The sequence below is a fragment of the Centropristis striata genome, chromosome 12 (assembly GCF_030273125.1).
Source record: "Centropristis striata isolate RG_2023a ecotype Rhode Island chromosome 12, C.striata_1.0, whole genome shotgun sequence".
Lineage (NCBI taxonomy): Eukaryota > Metazoa > Chordata > Actinopteri > Perciformes > Serranidae > Centropristis > Centropristis striata.
Window position 1 is genome coordinate 29,331,957 of NC_081528.1, and position 18,416 is coordinate 29,350,372.

At 41.1% G+C, this 18,416-nt stretch overlaps 4 protein-coding genes across 10 annotated transcripts in view; all 4 read left to right on the forward strand.

Annotated features, from left to right (window-relative positions):
- The window catches only part of LOC131981893 (protocadherin gamma-C5-like), a 338,840-nt gene that overhangs the window by 97,079 nt on the left and 223,345 nt on the right, over nucleotides 1–18,416 (forward strand). Inside the window, exon 1 of one of the 7 annotated variants that reach the window (XM_059346412.1) lies at nucleotides 5,627–8,253. The exons of 5 other annotated variants lie outside the window; for them this stretch is intronic. In XM_059346412.1, coding sequence (XP_059202395.1) covers nucleotides 5,866–8,253 — 2,388 coding nt within the window. In that variant the 5' untranslated portion in view covers nucleotides 5,627–5,865. Of the gene's footprint in view, nucleotides 1–5,626; nucleotides 8,254–18,416 lie in introns of those variants that run through there. One more of the 7 variants, XM_059346424.1, reaches the window with a different exon arrangement.
- On the forward strand, nucleotides 545–3,310 carry LOC131982190 (protocadherin beta-16-like). Its single transcript, XM_059346785.1, has one exon. It carries the CDS (start codon nucleotides 878–880, stop codon nucleotides 3,308–3,310), a length of 2,433 nt encoding a protein of 810 aa, XP_059202768.1. The 5' UTR covers nucleotides 545–877.
- Nucleotides 10,086–12,652, forward strand: LOC131981927 (protocadherin gamma-A11-like). The gene has a single exon (XM_059346461.1). It carries the CDS (start codon nucleotides 10,262–10,264, stop codon nucleotides 12,650–12,652), a length of 2,391 nt encoding a protein of 796 aa, XP_059202444.1. The 5' UTR covers nucleotides 10,086–10,261.
- Nucleotides 14,596–17,093, forward strand: LOC131981932 (protocadherin gamma-A11-like). Its single transcript, XM_059346466.1, has one exon. It carries the CDS (start codon nucleotides 14,724–14,726, stop codon nucleotides 17,091–17,093), a length of 2,370 nt encoding a protein of 789 aa, XP_059202449.1. The 5' UTR covers nucleotides 14,596–14,723.

Below are 18,416 nucleotides of genomic sequence, written 5' to 3' on the forward strand. Positions count from 1 at the left end.
CCTGTTTCAGACTTCAGCAAACTTCAGAGTTAAATATTATGTCATTGATCGATTGCACACATCGTGTTTTCCACTATATTTAAAACATTAGTCAGATGTTGCTGATGTTTAAGAGTTGGGGAATATTTCTGTTACATTTCACAGGAGGGTGAAGCTGTTAGATCTTTCCTGAGTTGTTAAAATTAGTACTTGATCCTATCGTAACTCAGTATTTTGGGTATGTCACGAAAGTAGACAAGTATAAATCCTATCACATCCTTTTTACCAATGAGGGACATAAAAACTTCAACGTCACCTTATGCAGTTCTGAGACAATAGAAAAGAGGAGGAGAATAAATGTGAACTGAAAGTTGTCCCCGTCTGTCTTCAGAAATAGTATGATTTCTGGGCTTTTTATAATTGTTTTGTAGCGCGTTCTCTTCCCGACACACATATACAAAAATGTGACGTTTGTGTTGCTTTTATACATGAAAATCAGCCCAAATTTATTTTCTTTAATCTCAGTTCTCATCATAACATAAGCCTTTAAAAGAAGAGCAAAGTTTTTGTCTTTTGTTTCCTGCTGATATACAAGGGGCATCACTGTGGATCTTTTGAACGGTTCAAAAGAAAAATATGTTGTGCTGTCATAGCTAAACTTACACTCATGGTGTCAGTGTGTACCAGTAAACGAGAAGGCCATTCTTCTATTCTCCACCCTTCTGTCTCATTGAATTTAAAGCCTGACTCTGCTGTTGTACCGTAGTTGACAAAACCGCGTTGTGTAGGACTGCAATGTGACCGTTATTTTTAATTGGAAGATATTACGAATAAATCCTTAATATATTTTTGATCAACTTCATACTTTTTTGGGTGTACGTGGTTTCTCGCAGGAGCAATGTGTCACAGCAGATTTGCGCTGCTAGGCCTTGCTTTTGTTTCTCTCGTCCTCCACCCCGTTTATGGAGACGTGAGCTACTCTGTTCCAGAGGAGATGAAACGTGGATCTATAATTGGAAATATCGCTAAGGATCTGGGACTGGATTTGGGCAGGCTGTCTGCTCGCAAGGCCCGTATTGATACTGAAGACAACAACGTCCAGTACTGCGGTGTAAACCTCAACACCGGAGACTTGATCGTACAAGAAAGGATTGACAGAGAGGGGCTTTGTGAGAAAAAAGCATCGTGTGTCCTGAAACAGGAGCTCGTACTGGAAAATCCATTAGAACTGCACCGTATTAGTATCCGCGTTCAAGATATTAATGATAATTCACCGCAATTTCAAGAGGAGTCACTTCGAATGGAAATTCATGAATCGGCAGTGAAGGGTGCGCATTTTCTCTTGGATGAGGCACATGATGGTGACATCGGAGAAAATTCTGTTCAGGGCTACTCACTTCAGCAGAATGATCATTTCAAATTAAATGTAAACACGAAAGATGGCGGGCGAAAATTTTGCGAATTAGTCTTAGACAAAGAATTAGACAGAGAGGACAAAAAAGAGATAATGTTGTTGCTTACCGCATTCGATGGAGGCTCTCCTCAGAGATCAGGTACTGTAGTCATACACGTCACTGTGCTGGATGCTAATGATAATGTTCCAGTGTTCAGCCAGACCGTCTATAAAGCAAGTCTGCCAGAAAACTCTCCTCTGGATACATTGGTGATCACAGTGAGTGCAACTGATGCAGACGAGGGAATGTATGGTGAAGTTACTTATGGCTTCAACCGTGTTTCAGGTGAAAAGAGTAAGGTGTTTTCTTTAAACCCTAAATCCGGAGAGGTGAGAGTAGCTGGAGCTATTGATCATGAAAAAGCTTCATTATATGAAATGCAGATCAGTGCTAAAGATGGCCTTGGTTTGGCATCATATGCAACTTTAATAATCGAAATTACAGATATAAATGATAATGCGCCAGTCATCAACTTAAAATCACTTTCTACTCCCATACCTGAGAACGTGTCACCTGGTACAGAGGTGGGCATCATTAACGTGCAGGACAGAGACTCTGAGACTAACAAACAGGTCCGCTGCTCCATTCAGCAAGGTGTCCCTTTTAAGTTGGTTCCTTCTATCAAAAACTATTATTCTCTGGTGACCACAGGACAACTGGACCGTGAACTAGTGTCTGATTACAACATTACAATCACTGCCACTGACGAGGGCTCTCCACCTCTGTCCTCCTCTAAAACTGTTCAGTTATCTGTAGCAGACATCAACGACAACCCACCTGTGTTTGAGGAACAGTCGTACAGCGCATATGTGAGTGAAAATAACAAACCTGGCTCCACTTTATGTTCCGTTAGTGCTCGAGACCCCGACTGGAGACAAAACGGTACAGTGATTTATTCTCTGTTACCCGGTGAGGTGAACGGTGCCCCGGTGTCCTCCTATCTGTCTGTTAACGGAGACACGGGGGTGATCCACGCTGTGAGGTCGTTTGATTATGAACAGTTGAGGAGTTTTAAAGTCCAGGTGATGGCCAGAGACAACGGTTCTCCTCCGCTCAGCAGCAACGTGAGCGTCAGTGTGTTCATATCGGATGTGAATGACAACTCTCCTCAGATACTGTACCCCGCCCCGGAGGGCAACTCCTTCATGACCGAGCTGGTCCCCAAAGCTGCACACGGAGGCTCTCTGGTGTCCAAAGTGATCGCGGTGGACGCGGACTCCGGACAGAACGCCTGGCTGTCCTATCATATAGTGAAGTCCACTGATCCGGGACTTTTCACTATTGGTCTCCACAGCGGAGAGATCAGGACCCAGCGGGACATTTCTGAGTCTGACAGCATGAAACAGAACCTGATTGTGTCAGTGAAAGATAACGGACAGCCCTCTCTCTCTGCCACCTGTTCCATGTATTTACTGATTTCTGATAACTTGGCTGAGGTGCCAGAACTGAAGGACATTTCTTATGATGAGAAGAATTCCAAACTGACCTCTTATCTGATCATCGCGCTGGTGTCTGTGTCCACCTTTTTTCTTACCTTCATCATCATCATCCTGGGTGTGAGGTTCTGTCGCAGGAGAAAGCCCAGACTGTTGTTTGATGGAGCAGTAGCCATCCCCAGCGCTTATCTCCCTCCTAACTACGCAGATGTTGACGGCACAGGAACTTTACGCAGCACTTACAATTATGACGCGTACCTGACAACAGGTTCAAGAACCAGTGACTTTAAGTTCGTGACATCATACAATGACAACACACTGCCTGCTGACCAGACTCTGAGGAAAAGTCCTTCTGACTTTGCAGATGCCTTTGGAGACTGCGATGATTCCCCTGAGGTAGGGAGACATGTCATCTTATTCGAGTTATATTCACCGTCCTGAAGAAGCCATTCTGCAGCGTTGTTCTATTCCTTCCTTGAGTCACATTGGTCATTCCTATAGTTCCAATCAAATAGACATTTTCGTGGTTTTCTTAAAAATGCTTGAAGATGCCTATCATTGTAAATGTACTATTTTGGTCATTTTCCTTTGTTGATTTTTGCTCATGTTAAAATTAACGCGCATCCTCTTGCTTGATTGTTTTCTTTGCTCTAAAGAAAACCTTTTCATTTCTCCCCCTTTTGTACTCTGTCCATGGTGCTGAAGTCCGTTTTGTACTATGGTGCATTCGTAAGGCTGATGTACCTCCCTCTTCCTGTATAATTTCCTCCCTTCTGAGGTTTATCACACTAAATGTGCCTTGATATAGCATTTTCCACGTTGTTCTTGTTTTATACAAATATGGTGTCAGTTTTATCATGTACAATTATATGCTCTGCAGACGATACGATGGATTTGACTACTTTTAATGTCATTGGGACATTGTATCAGAGCCCTTCCAACTTAAATAATCAGCCTCTTTGAATTGTTTGCTTCAGTCTTGCTTGCTGTATCCGTGGTGTTATTGAGCTTTCTGTGCTTTCCCAAAATTGCGTTCTCATTTAAAATAATATGGCACTTCTTTTGCATCATTTAGTATTTTATGTATTATTTTCATTGATGCGCATCGTTCTGTTTGTTACTCACGAGGATGAGGTGATTTGAAATAATTGTTATTCTCTTTTAATCAGTGTCTCTTGAGTATTTGTTGCTCATTTTCTCATATACAAATTACATTCTTCTTGCCAGTGATACTTTACTCAACAATTATTTTACACCAGGCATGAAGAGAGTGTTTATCTTTAGATTGAAATGTGGAACTTTTTGAAAAAGCGTCTTGCAGAAAGTTATTTTTTTTCGCCAAACTGAGATAGTATCTGATATGATTCATTTTACTGTTTCAAGTTAATAAATGCAATGGCAGCCTTGTTTTCTTGGAATTTTTAATAGCTGTTGGTCAGCCTTTCTGAAATTGTGTCAGAAGTTGAGAGCAAAATCATCTGAGAATAGCTTCATGACTTAAGCTCTTTCTGAAAAAAGTTGTCTTCTCTTTCTGATGTTGGATACAACTACACAGTATATATATTTTTTGTTGCTCACTCGGGTAGATTAAGGCATTCATACAAAGACTTTCTTTTGGAGATATAAATACATGTTGTGGTGGGATTGTGCATATCTTATAACCAATCTTTGACCTAGTTAGCTGAGGAAGTCCAAGTTTGTTCAAAATCTACCAGCTCTGTCTAAACAGAGCTTTATCTCGGGCCAACCAAGGCTATTTCTACATGTTTTCAATGTTTTGTCTAAACATGGCACCCAATGCTTATCTCTCTCTGAAAATATGCTTTTGCATTAAATACAATGCCAGAACGAAAGATCTCCAGCACTGACTTTGACATCACAGACTGTGTGTGATGGAATGGTTACTGCCACTTGAACAAGTTAAGTCAAGCATCTGCAAAATTCCACCACATTTGTCAGTTTTTTTGTGTCCTCTAGGTTTTCAAAATTCTTGAAGGAAAATTGTTCTTCCAATAGACATGTGTGTCACTGCAGTGTAGTAACCTAGTATAAAACTGTTAGAATTTGGGTTGAAAGAACACAATGCTTCAAAATCCAGCCTATGCCTTCAAATTGTGGTTCACTATGGGTTTTTTTTTGAGTAATTTGGATGCTTTTTTCATTTTTCAAACACACTTTCAATCTGAAAAATACAATAGAGTGAGTTTTTTATAGGATGTGACTGCAAAACCTATACGAAAATACACTTAACATTTCTTTCCTCTATTACACTGCTCCCATCTTAGCGCATTATGGTAGAAATGAGAAGGAAGGGCAGCAAGAGATGGATATATTTGGCCAGGTTTTTATCAATGAGGGAGGGACATAACATTTTTGGAACATCAGCGTACCTTTTAAGGCAGCGTAGAGGTTTTAGATAGAAATAACTATCGACAGTAATTGGAAGTTAATGTCTTCCTCCTCATTTGTGTAGTTTCAAAATGTTGACTTATCAAAAATGACTTGAGCATATATGGCTGTTTCAGAGACATAGTTGTAATACTTTAATGTCAATTCTCACTTTCTTTTTCTTTTCTTTTTGTTGTTTATTTTTTTTTCATTACAAAGGAACAAATCTGTCCTGTGTCAAGCTGAGGTAGTCCTAAAATCGTAAAGCGGTTATTGTGATGATTATTACTGTTATTGTTGTTGTTTTAATGTACATTATTCTCAGAACAAGTTTATAGTTATGCGAATCACAAAGCTTACATCGCCTTGTTATACCCAGATACATACTCATGGTGTCAGTGTGTACCAGTAAACGAGAGGGCTCTGTCATCCTCCACCCTTCTGTCTCAACGAATTTACAGCGAGATTCTGCTGTTGCACCACAGTTGACAAAAACGCTCCGTGGTATGACTACAGGGTAAAGATTTTGTATATTGGAGGAAATCACGGATATGATTTATTTTGACATAGCCTACTGAGTACCAGGAGTGGTCTTTCTTGGAGAAACAATGGGGTTCAGCAGATTTTCGCTACACTGCGGCCTTGCTTTTATTTTTCTTGCCCTCCACCCCGTTTATGGAGACGTGAGCTACTCTATTCCGGAGGAGATGAAACGTGGATCTGTAATTGGGAATATCGCTAAGGATCTAGGACTGGATTTGGGGAGACTCTCCGCTCGCAAGGCCCGTGTCGATACTGAAGATAACAACGTCCAGTACTGCGGTGTAAACCTCAACACCGGAGACTTGATCGTACAGGAAAGGATTGACAGAGAGGGGCTTTGTGCGAAAAAAGCATCGTGTGTCCTGAAACAGGAACTCGTACTAGAAAATCCATTAGAACTGCACCGTATTAGTATCCGCGTCCAAGATATTAATGATAATTCACCTCAATTTAAAGAGGAGTCACTTAAAATTGAAATTCATGAATCGGCAGACAAAGGTGCGCGTTATCTTCTAGGAGAGGCACATGATGGAGACATCGGAGAAAATGCTGTTCAGGGCTACTCACTTCAGCAGAATGATCATTTCAAATTAAATGTAAACACGAAAACTGGCGGACGCAAATATTGCGAATTAGTTTTAGACAAAGAATTAGACAGAGAGGACAAAAAAGAGATAATGTTGTTGCTTACCGCATTCGATGGAGGCTCTCCTCAGAGATCAGGGACTGTAGTCATACACGTCACTGTGCTGGATGCTAATGATAATGTTCCAGTGTTTAGCCAGACCGTCTATAAAGCCAGTCTGCCTGAAAACTCTCCTCTGGATACACTGGTGATCACAGTGAGTGCAACTGATGCAGATGAAGGTTTACATAGCAAAATTACCTATGGATTCGATCATGTTTCAGATGAAAATAACGTGTTTTCTTTACACTCTGTGACGGGAGAAGTGAGAGTAGCTGGAGCTATTGATTATGAGAAAGATTCGTCATATGAAATGCAGATTAGCGCAAAAGATGGGCTGGGATTAGTTTCATATACAACATTAATGATTGAAATTACGGATATAAATGACAACGCACCAGTTATAAACCTGAAATCAGTGACTAACCCCATACCTGAGAACGTGTCACCTGGTACAGAGGTGGGCATCATTAACGTGCAGGACAGAGACTCTGAGACTAACAAACAGGTCCGCTGCTCCATTCAGCAAGGTGTCCCTTTTAAGTTGGTTCCTTCTATTAAAAACTATTATTCTCTGGTGACCACAGGACAACTGGACCGTGAACTAGTGTCTGATTACAACATTACAATCACTGCCACTGACGAGGGCTCTCCACCTCTGTCCTCCTCTAAAACTGTTCAGTTATCTGTAGCAGACATCAACGACAACCCACCTGTGTTTGAGGAACAGTCGTACAGCGCATATGTGAGTGAAAATAACAAACCTGGCTCCACTTTATGTTCCGTTAGTGCTCGAGACCCCGACTGGAGACAAAACGGTACAGTGATTTATTCTCTGTTACCCGGTGAGGTGAACGGTGCCCCGGTGTCCTCCTATCTGTCTGTTAACGGAGACACGGGGGTGATCCACGCTGTGAGGTCGTTTGATTATGAACAGTTGAGGAGTTTTAAAGTCCAGGTGATGGCCAGAGACAACGGTTCTCCTCCGCTCAGCAGCAACGTGAGCGTCAGTGTGTTCATATCGGATGTGAATGACAACTCTCCTCAGATACTGTACCCCGCCCCGGAGGGCAACTCCTTCATGACCGAGCTGGTCCCCAAAGCTGCCCACGGAGGCTCTCTGGTGTCCAAAGTGATCGCGGTGGACGCGGACTCCGGACAGAACGCCTGGCTGTCCTATCATATAGTGAAGTCCACTGATCCGGGACTTTTCACTATTGGACTCCACAGCGGAGAGATCCGGACCCAGCGGGACATTTCTGAGTCTGACAGCATGAAACAGAACCTGATTGTGTCAGTGAAAGATAACGGACAGCCCTCTCTCTCTGCCACCTGTTCCATGTATTTACTGATTTCTGATAACTTGGCTGAGGTGCCAGAACTGAAGGACATTTCTTATGATGAGAAGAATTCCAAACTGACCTCTTATCTGATCATCGCGCTGGTGTCTGTGTCCACCTTTTTCCTGACCTTCATCATCATCATCCTGGGTGTGAGGTTCTGTCGCAGGAAAAAGCCCAGACTGTTGTTTGATGGAGCAGTAGCCATCCCCAGCGCTTATCTCCCTCCTAACTATGCAGATGTTGACGGCACAGGAACTTTACGCAGCACTTACAATTATGACGCGTACCTGACAACAGGTTCAAGAACCAGTGACTTTAAGTTCGTGACATCATACAATGACAACACGCTGCCTGCTGACCAGACTCTGAGGAAAAGTCCTTCTGACTTTGCTGATGTGTTTGGTGACTGTGATGGTTCTCCTGAGGTAGGGACACATTTAGTCTTGCTAGACTCGCATCAACCAATATACGCATACCAAAGACGAACAGCTGTTTAAATAACTTGTAGAGTGCTTTTTAAACAACCTTCCATGCCTTCACCTCAACATTTACACTCAGGCACAGACAAACACTGTCACATATGCTCCCACACTCCCATTTAGAACACTGACAAATCTTTCGAATATTTTTGAAGTATATGTGTGTCTATCTAGTTACATCACGGCTGTTATTTTATCTTCCAAAGAGGGAAAACTTGAATTCCGTTTCTTAGTTCCCTGTCCATGGTGCTGAATGCCATTTGCTTTTCTGATGCATTGTTCGAGATATTTTGCCCCTGGTTTTATGCTGTCGTAATTTATACCCATTTCCTGAACTCTGTTTTACATACATTTACATTTACACACCTTACATTTGGTCTTTTCAAACTTTCCTAAAATAGTTCGCCTTTTGTTGCTTGGATACGTTCACAAGCATATGTAGCTGCTCCAAGCTTTTGCCAGAGTAAAGGCCTTTTTTGGTGGGAGTAATCATGGGATGTGTTGTTAGAGCAGTACGGAGATAGTGAAAATGGAGCATATGTGTTTATTCAGTTTTGTTAGTGGATTCTCTCTTTTCTAATTTGGTCTTTTGTATGTGAAATGTGTTTTGTTAAAATCAGTTTCAAAAATGCGTTGAACATTCCTGCAAATATACTTCTTTCCTTGTCTGATAATATAATGTTTTTTGCCTATTGGTCCTATTACAAATACGCTACAATACAAAATTTAATTAAATCTAATGCATAATGTAAGGCATTGCACTCACGTTTTTTACAGAGACGAAACTATAGTTTTATTCTGAAAGTGTTGCATATGATATAATCCTATTTTTATATGTTAAAGATTTAAATTACAGCCCTTTCCCTACAAGTTTGCAACTGTTGATCAGTGGCAACCTGTTTTAATGTTTTGCTCACTATATATTTAAATATTATAAAGCAACAGCACGCACAATGTTCAAAACTTTATGAATGACCATCTCATGTCACTGATGTTTAAGTATTGGAAAATAGTTTGGTGTCATTTTTCATTAAATCTATCTAGTAGTGCATTATGAATATATTCATATCGAATAATAATCAATGCACAGTGCTTTGTGACTAAAGTAAAAATACATTGTTGATGTGTCTTATGATGTTTTAGTTTAGGTGTCGTATGGATGCACTTGACTAGTTTTGAACGAGAGGTTGACTGCTTTGGCTTATAATTAATCATGACAAACTATGCTTTGCTGTACACACCTCAATGGAATGTACTCAAGACTCGTTGTACTCTATAATAGTCCATGCAATATTAGACGTTTTTATGTGTTAAGTAAAGTGAAGTATCTATGCATCTATAATTATCCATGGTTTATCATATTTTTGGTGCTGGTTGTAACTTAAAATTATTTTGAATGCATTTGAAATAACCTATTCTGCATCATAATTGATTATTATGTTAGCTGTCAAAATGTCATAATTTATGATATTGCACTAACTATTATAGCATTCTATACGTCCTCACAACATTTAATTGTTGAGGTGAGTGTTGGCGAATTGAGGTAGTTAAAAGCCACACACGTCATCCTATACTTTATATAGCATTCATAAGACACTCCAACTTGACATTCACTTTAAGTCCCATTTAAGATCACGTTAAGATAATTTTAAAGGTATGTGTTTTCAATGGGTGAAGGATAAAAAAATCGCCCACCGTCTTGTTATACCTAAACTTACACTCATGGTGTCAGTGTGTACCAGTAAACGAGAAGGCTCGGTTATTCTCCACCCTTCTGTCTCACTGAATTTAAAGCCTGACTCTGCTGTTGTACCGTAGTTGGAAAAAGCGCGTCGTGTAGGACTGCAGTGTGACAGTTTTTGTATGTTGGAAGAAATAACGATTGCATCGCCGATATATACTGATCTATATAGCAATAGTTTTTACTGTGAACGAGGCCTTTCTGGCAGAAACAATGTGTCCCAGCAGGTTTGCGCTGCTCGGCCTTGCTTTTGTTTTTATTGTCCTCCACCCCGTTTATGGAGACATGAGCTACTCTATCCCGGAGGAGGTGAAACGTGGATCTGTAATTGGAAATATCGCTAAGGATCTGGGACTGGATTTGGAAAGACTTTCTGCTCGCAATGCCCGTATTGATACTGAAGATAACAGTGTTAAATACTGCGGTGTAAACCTCAACACCGGAGACTTGATCGTACAGGAAAGGATTGACAGAGAGGGGCTTTGTGCGAAAAAAGCATCGTGTGTCCTGAAACAGGAACTCGTACTAGAAAATCCATTAGAACTGCACCGCATTAGTATCCGCGTTCAAGATATAAATGATAATTCACCTCAATTTAAAGAGGAGTCACTGAAATTTGAAATTCGTGAATCGGCAGCGAAGGGTGCAGCTTTTCTCTTGGATGAGGCACATGATGGAGACATCGGAGAAAATGCTGTTCAGGGCTACTCACTTCAGCAGAATGATCATTTCAAATTAAATGTGAAGACAAAGGGCGGTGGACGAAAATATGGTGAATTAGTCTTAGACAAAGAATTAGACAGAGAGGACAAAAAAGAGATAATGTTGTTGCTTACCGCATTCGATGGAGGCTCTCCTCAGAGATCAGGTACTGTAGTCATACACGTCACTGTGCTGGATGCTAATGATAATGTTCCAGTGTTTAGCCAGACCGTCTATAAAGCCAGTCTGCCTGAAAACTCTCCTCTGGATACTGTTGTACTGGTAGTGAGTGCTACTGATGCAGATGAGGGAGTCAATGGTGAAGTAACTTATGGATTTGATCATGTTTCAGATGAAAACCAGGTTTTCTCTCTGAACCCTAAAACTGGAGAAGTTAAGGTGGCTGGATCTATTGATTATGAAAAAGAATCGTCATATGAAATGCAGATCAGCGCCAAAGATGGACTGGGATTGGCGTCATATGCAACGGTGATAATTGAAATTACAGATATAAATGACAACATCCCAGTAATATACCTGAAATCGCGGACTAACATCATACCTGAGAACGTGTCACCTGGTACAGAGGTGGGCATCATTAACGTGCAGGACAGAGACTCTGAGACTAACAAACAGGTCCGCTGCTCCATTCAGCAAGGTGTCCCTTTTAAGTTGGTTCCTTCTATTAAAAACTATTATTCTCTGGTGACCACAGGACAACTGGACCGTGAAGTAGTGTCTGATTACAACATTACAATCACTGCCACTGACGAGGGCTCTCCACCTCTGTCCTCCTCTAAAACTGTTCAGTTATCTGTAGCAGACATCAACGACAACCCACCTGTGTTTGAGGAACAGTCGTACAGCGCATATGTGAGTGAAAATAACAAACCTGGCTCCACTTTATGTTCCGTTAGTGCTCGAGACCCCGACTGGAGACAAAACGGTACAGTGATTTATTCTCTGTTACCCGGTGAGGTGAACGGTGCCCCGGTGTCCTCCTATCTGTCTGTTAACGGAGACACGGGGGTGATCCACGCTGTGAGGTCGTTTGATTATGAACAGTTGAGGAGTTTTAAAGTCCAGGTGATGGCCAGAGACAACGGTTCTCCTCCGCTCAGCAGCAACGTGAGCGTCAGTGTGTTCATATCGGATGTGAATGATAACTCTCCTCAGATACTGTACCCCGCCCCGGAGGGCAACTCCTTCATGACCGAGCTGGTCCCCAAAGCTGCCCACGGAGGCTCTCTGGTGTCCAAAGTGATCGCGGTGGACGCGGACTCCGGACAGAACGCCTGGCTGTCCTATCATATAGTGAAGTCCACTGATCCGGGACTTTTCACTATTGGTCTCCACAGCGGAGAGATCAGGACCCAGCGGGACATTTCTGAGTCTGACAGCATGAAACAGAACCTGATTGTGTCAGTGAAAGATAACGGACAGCCCTCTCTCTCTGCCACCTGTTCCATGTATTTACTGATTTCTGATAACTTGGCTGAGGTGCCAGAACTGAAGGACATTTCTTATGATGAGAAGAATTCCAAACTGACCTCTTATCTGATCATCGCGCTGGTGTCTGTGTCCACCTTCTTCCTGACCTTCATCATCATCATCCTGGGTGTGAGGTTCTGTCGCAGGAGAAAGCCCAGACTGTTGTTTGATGGAGCAGTAGCCATCCCCAGCGCTTATCTCCCTCCTAACTACGCAGATGTTGACGGCACAGGAACTTTACGCAGCACTTACAATTATGACGCGTACCTGACAACAGGTTCAAGAACCAGTGACTTTAAGTTCGTGACATCATACAATGACAACACACTGCCTGCTGACCAGACTCTGAGGAAAAGTCCTTCTGACTTCGCTGATGCGTTTGGTGACAGCGATGGTTCTCCTGAGGTATGAAAAAAACGAAAATCCACGATTTCTTCATGGTTTCTGAACGTGTGTTTGTACGATACAGACGGCGTATCAATCATATATATTTTACTTTCACAAATGTTAAGGAGGATAATTGTCTGACAACATTCATGGTGTAACTTGGTTTTTCATGACCTTGTGAAATACACTTTAGTGTTATCACTGTGGTCTCCTGACCAATTTGTCTGTTAAAGATCTAAATGTGTCCATTCCTTTTGCCTTCTTTTCAACAAGATATACTTAGTCAATCTTTGTCTTAAGTTTCTATATTTCTAAACATCATATTTGTATACTATTTTATCCGTATTCTGAATAGAAATTGACCCACATTGACACACACACACACACACACACACACACACACACACACGTAAAATATGTATGAGTGGCAGTGGCGTTTGTAAGTTGGAAATGCTTTTTTGTAGTTTTGACTTGCTTCATTTGTGGTTTCTGTCGCTTTTAACATTCAGAGATATTGTAGCAGGCTCATTGAAGGACAGTAGTATGTTTGGTAACACTTTACTTGAAGGTATCGTCATAATAGTGACATGATACTGTCATAACTGTGACATGACACAGTCATAAACGTGTCATAAACATTATGTCAATGTCATAAACGTTTATGACTGCTGTCATTAAGTGTCATTCGGTTTTTGTCATGACAAGTTGACATTCCTTGGGTTGTCTTGATTATGACAACTTGACTTTAATCAAAGTGACATTACCACAAAATGTCTTTGTCATGGCAACTTGACATAAACAAAATATGTTTCTATATTTGTGTTTATGGCAAGTTGGCATAATGATTATTATAATTAGATGTGCAAGGTTACAGACCAATTCTAGCACTTGGTTATAGATGTTTGACAGAATACCAACAAGATACCCAAAACTGACTGTCATGACACCATTATGACGCTGTAATGAAGATATTCTTTGACCTCAAGTAAAGTGTTAGCATTTTGATTTGTCATTAACATATCACGAAGTACAAACTGACAGATACAATTACATATGACAATATTTTTTTTGTTTTCACTACTATTTACAGTACACTAAATTGGAGGAAGGGTTCAGGAGTAGCAATCCAGTACACAAGTTGTCATAATCAAGACAACCCAAGGAATGTCAACTTGTCATGACAAAAACCGAATGACACTTAATGACAGCAGTCATAAACGTTTATGACATTGACATAATGTTTATGACACGTTTATGACTGTGTCATGTCACAGTTATGACAGTATCATGTCACTATTATGACGATACCGTATGTTTTAATACAGCTATTTATACACCTATCCTCCTATGATATAATAATGTTTCAGCCAGTTGTTATTTTTTTGAGCATTCCTTTGCAGTCGACTTCGTCATGGTTTAGTAGTGTTTTTTACGCTTTTTAGTAGATACAAGTTTTTTGGCTTGGTCAGTCTCTGTCTTTGCATATTGATCAATATTTAATTTACAAGGTTTATGAACGTGTAAGTCTGTCAGAATATTGATCTGCCGGGGACATGCTTTACACACGCTGCCTGATAATAGCTATGATATTGTCAGACTTGGCTTTTAATTTCAGTCAAAAATATTTAGAAATGCCATTCTGTTGGAAACAGTAATTGTTCGTTCAAATCATTGAGTCTACCTCCTATAATAATAAATAATACTTAATTATGACTTGTACCATAGCCTGTAGTGTCTTATGGGGATGCATTAAACGGTAAAGCAATCGGATTAATTTCTCTATCATTTTGAGATCCCACTTGTACAATTATAATATTTATAACACAGTTTCTTCTACTTTGGTAATACTTGTATATTAGTTTGTCATTTCTTAATTCCACTCAGGGTGTCGCTATTGGCCAGTCTACGTGCAACATTTCCACTCCACCCTCTTTGTGTATAGACCAATAAAAGCGTACTTTTCAGTTGCTGATGGTCCTCGGATGCGGCCAGAGTAATCGTGAAGTGCTCTCCATTTTCTTTTTTACTGAACTGGATGATCTTAATGAAATCTGTGGTCTAAACGAGGACTGTTTCATACAACAAACGCATTGCCATGATGGGGCTCAAACTGAGCTGCTTTGTTTTTTTTCTAATGTGGCAAGCCGTGAATGGAGACGCGAGCTATTCTTTCCAAGAGGAAATGAAGCGCGGATCCATTATTGGGAATATAGCGAAGGATTTAAACCTGGATCTAAGTAAACTGTCTGCTAGAAATGCCCGTGTTGATGCCGCAGGGAATCGCAAACGCTATTGTGACATCAGTCTCAGCACTGGAGAGCTGACTGTTGCCGACAGGATTGACCGGGAGGAGCTTTGTGGAGAAAAGCTGTCGTGTGTTATAAAACGCGATCTTGTACTGGAAAACCCCCTGGAATCGCATCCGTTCAGTCTACATATTCAAGATATTAACGATAACTCGCCACAATTTAATGATGAATCTATTCATTTAGAAATTCAAGAGTCGGCAGTCAGGGGAGCTCGGTTTGTGATAGAGGAGGCGCACGATGCGGATGTAGGACAAAACTCAGTTCAGCAGTACAGCCTGAAAAAGAATGATCATTTCGTCTTGGCTAATAATGAAGAAACAATAGAGCTTGTTCTTGAAAAGGAGCTTGATCGTGAAAAACAACAAGAGATCAATTTGCTCCTCACAGCTTTAGATGGAGGCTCTCCTCAGAGATCAGGTACTGTAGTCATACACGTCACTGTGCTGGATGCTAATGATAACGCCCCAGTGTTCAGCCAGGCCGTTTATAAAGCCAGTCTGCCTGAAAACTCTCCTGTAGATACAGTAGTGGTCACAGTGAGCGCTACTGATGCAGACGAAGGAGTCAATGGAGAGGTGACTTATGACTTTGGACATGTTTCAGAGGATGTGAAGAGAGTTTTTGGTATTGACCGTAAAAATGGCAAAATAAAAGTGAATGGAGCGATTGACTTTGAGACTGTTCCAACATATGATTTACGCATTAAAGCAAAAGATGGATTAGGATTATCGTCATACACAAAGGTAACAGTTGATGTCACCGATGTCAACGACAACATACCTGTAATCTCTGTGAAATCTGTGGCAAATCCAGTACCTGAAAACGTGTCACCTGGTACAGAGGTGGGCATCATTAACGTGCAGGATGCAGATTCCGATAATAATCAGATGGTCCGCTGCTTCATTCAGCAAGGTGTCCCTTTTAAATTGGTTCCTTCTATTAAAAACTATTATTCTCTGGTGACCACAGGACAACTGGACCGTGAACTAGTGTCTGATTACAACATTACAATCACTGCCACTGACGAGGGCTCTCCACCTCTGTCCTCCTCTAAAACTGTTCAGTTATCTGTAGCAGACATCAACGACAACCCACCTGTGTTTGAGGAACAGTCCTACAGCGCATATGTGAGTGAAAATAACAAACCTGGCTCCACTTTATGTTCCGTTAGTGCTCGAGACCCCGACTGGAGACAAAACGGTACAGTGATTTATTCTCTGTTACCCGGTGAGGTGAACGGTGCCCCGGTGTCCTCCTATCTGTCTGTTAACGGAGACACGGGGGTGATCCACGCTGTGAGGTCGTTTGATTATGAACAGTTGAGGAGTTTTAAAGTCCAGGTAATGGCCAGAGACAACGGTTCTCCTCCGCTCAGCAGCAACGTGAGCGTCAGTGTGTTCATATCGGATGTGAATGACAACTCTCCTCAGATACTGTACCCCGCCCCGGAGGGCAACTCCTTCATGACCGAGCTGGTCCCCAAAGCTGCACACGGAGGCTCTCTGGTGTCCAAAGTGATCGCGGTGGACGCGGACTCCGGACAGAACGCCTGGCTGTCCTATCATATAGTGAAGTCCACTGATCCGGGACTTTTTACTATTGGTCTCCACAGCGGAGAGATCAGGACCCAGCGGGACATTTCTGAGTCTGACAGCATGAAACAGAACCTGATTGTGTCAGTGAAAGATAACGGACAGCCCTCTCTCTCTGCCACCTGTTCCATGTATTTACTGATTTCTGATAACTTGGCTGAGGTGCCAGAACTGAAGGACATTTCTTATGATGAGAAGAATTCCAAACTGACCTCTTATCTGATCATCGCGCTGGTGTCTGTGTCCACCTTTTTCCTAACCTTCATCATCATCATCCTGGGTGTGAGGTTCTGTCGCAGGAGAAAGCCCAGACTGTTGTTTGATGGAGCAGTAGCCATCCCCAGCGCTTATCTCCCTCCTAACTACGCAGATGTTGACGGCACAGGAACTTTACGCAGCACTTACAATTATGACGCGTACCTGACAACAGGTTCAAGAACCAGTGACTTTAAGTTCGTGACATCATACAATGACAACACACTGCCTGCTGACCAGACTCTGAGGAAAAGTCCTTCTGACTTTGCTGATGCGTTTGGAGAATTGGAGGAGTGTGTAGAGGTATGAAAACACATAGTATGAGTTTGTCCAGAGTTTAATAAGAAAAGCAAGCAATTTTACATGTTCCTCGCAAACATTTATTTTCTATTGAATTGAATACAAAATAGACAGCTTTTTCCAAACTCAAAGTAGGCCTATTGTATTCTTCTTGCTTTGTGGGTAACAATGGATTATTTTGTGTAAATGTCCCCTTTTGTCTTTAACGTCTGTCCCTCTTTTTCAGCCTGTCTGTCTAAACTAGTCATTGGCTATAGATGAGTTTCAGCTGGCTTCCTTAAAGTTTTCCTAGCGTTTCCATGCTTACATCCGTTTCATACTGTGAAGATGTAACATTAGATTTATTAGTTCCATTTTTGTTATTTTTACTTGTATATCCTACTCTGGCTTCTTGATTTGACATCAACTAGACTCTGAGGAAAAGTCCTTCTGACTTTGTCGAGGTTTTTGGAGAATTGGAGGAGTCCTCCGAGGTTGCCTCTCTCACATTGACTTTCATCCATACAAATATTTTTTATGAAACATGCATTCCTCTAAAACTGTTCCGTCTTCATTTCATAAATATGTTATCTGCCAGCTTATCTTGAAAGTAGGTATTTTTTTCCATCATCTTGTGTGTAATTGTTTCTTGTAGCCTTTCTGTTTGAATGAGCTCTTTTAGGATTCCCTTTTTCTTTTTTCCCCTTTTTTAGATACAAAATTAATCGTCTCTCAGAGCAGGTGATCCTTTTAATTTCTTTAACTGCTAGTTTAAAGATTTTATTTTGATTGCTGTTCATTCATACTTTTCTATGTTTGCATGTGTTTTGAGAATAGTTCATATTTTACATTCATGGTTTCATCTTCAAACTGCAGTGTCTTATCATCATAATGTCATTGTTATTGACAAACTTACTGAATGGCTTACACATGTCAAAAACTGTCTTTTTCTCTGCATACTCTCAAGAAGTTACTGGTTGCTCTCTGGTGCTGGAATAAGTCAAGGCATGTTTGTATATTTCTGGTGTTTAAGTTTTTCAAGTAAGTCAGGGAGTGCTGGATGTGATGCTTGTTTACCTCTCAGTTTAGTGATGATCATTGATGAAGTGAAAAGTGATTAAGTCATGGGGTTGTTATGCATTGTTCTTTGAGTCGTATTCTGAATAGATTCTTTACTCTTTAGATGAAACATTTTCAAAGCTTCCATGTGAGCCAAATATTTTGTCGGGGCTAATCATTCACTGTTGTCGATTATGTTGTTCGGCCCTTCTTCAAAGATGACATGGCTACACTTATTTTTGAAGTCCTCTTTCTTCGTTTGTTGTTAGTGTGTAGCACTTATTTTTATTACAT

What these genes read in the sequence shown, in the direction of transcription:
- LOC131981927 (XM_059346461.1), top strand. Translation starts at nt 10,262, where the DNA reads ATGTGTCCCAGCAGGTTTGCGCTGCTCGGCCTTGCTTTTGTTTTTATT.
- LOC131981932 (XM_059346466.1), top strand. Translation starts at nt 14,724, where the DNA reads ATGATGGGGCTCAAACTGAGCTGCTTTGTTTTTTTTCTAATGTGGCAA.
- LOC131982190 (XM_059346785.1), top strand. Translation starts at nt 878, where the DNA reads ATGTGTCACAGCAGATTTGCGCTGCTAGGCCTTGCTTTTGTTTCTCTC.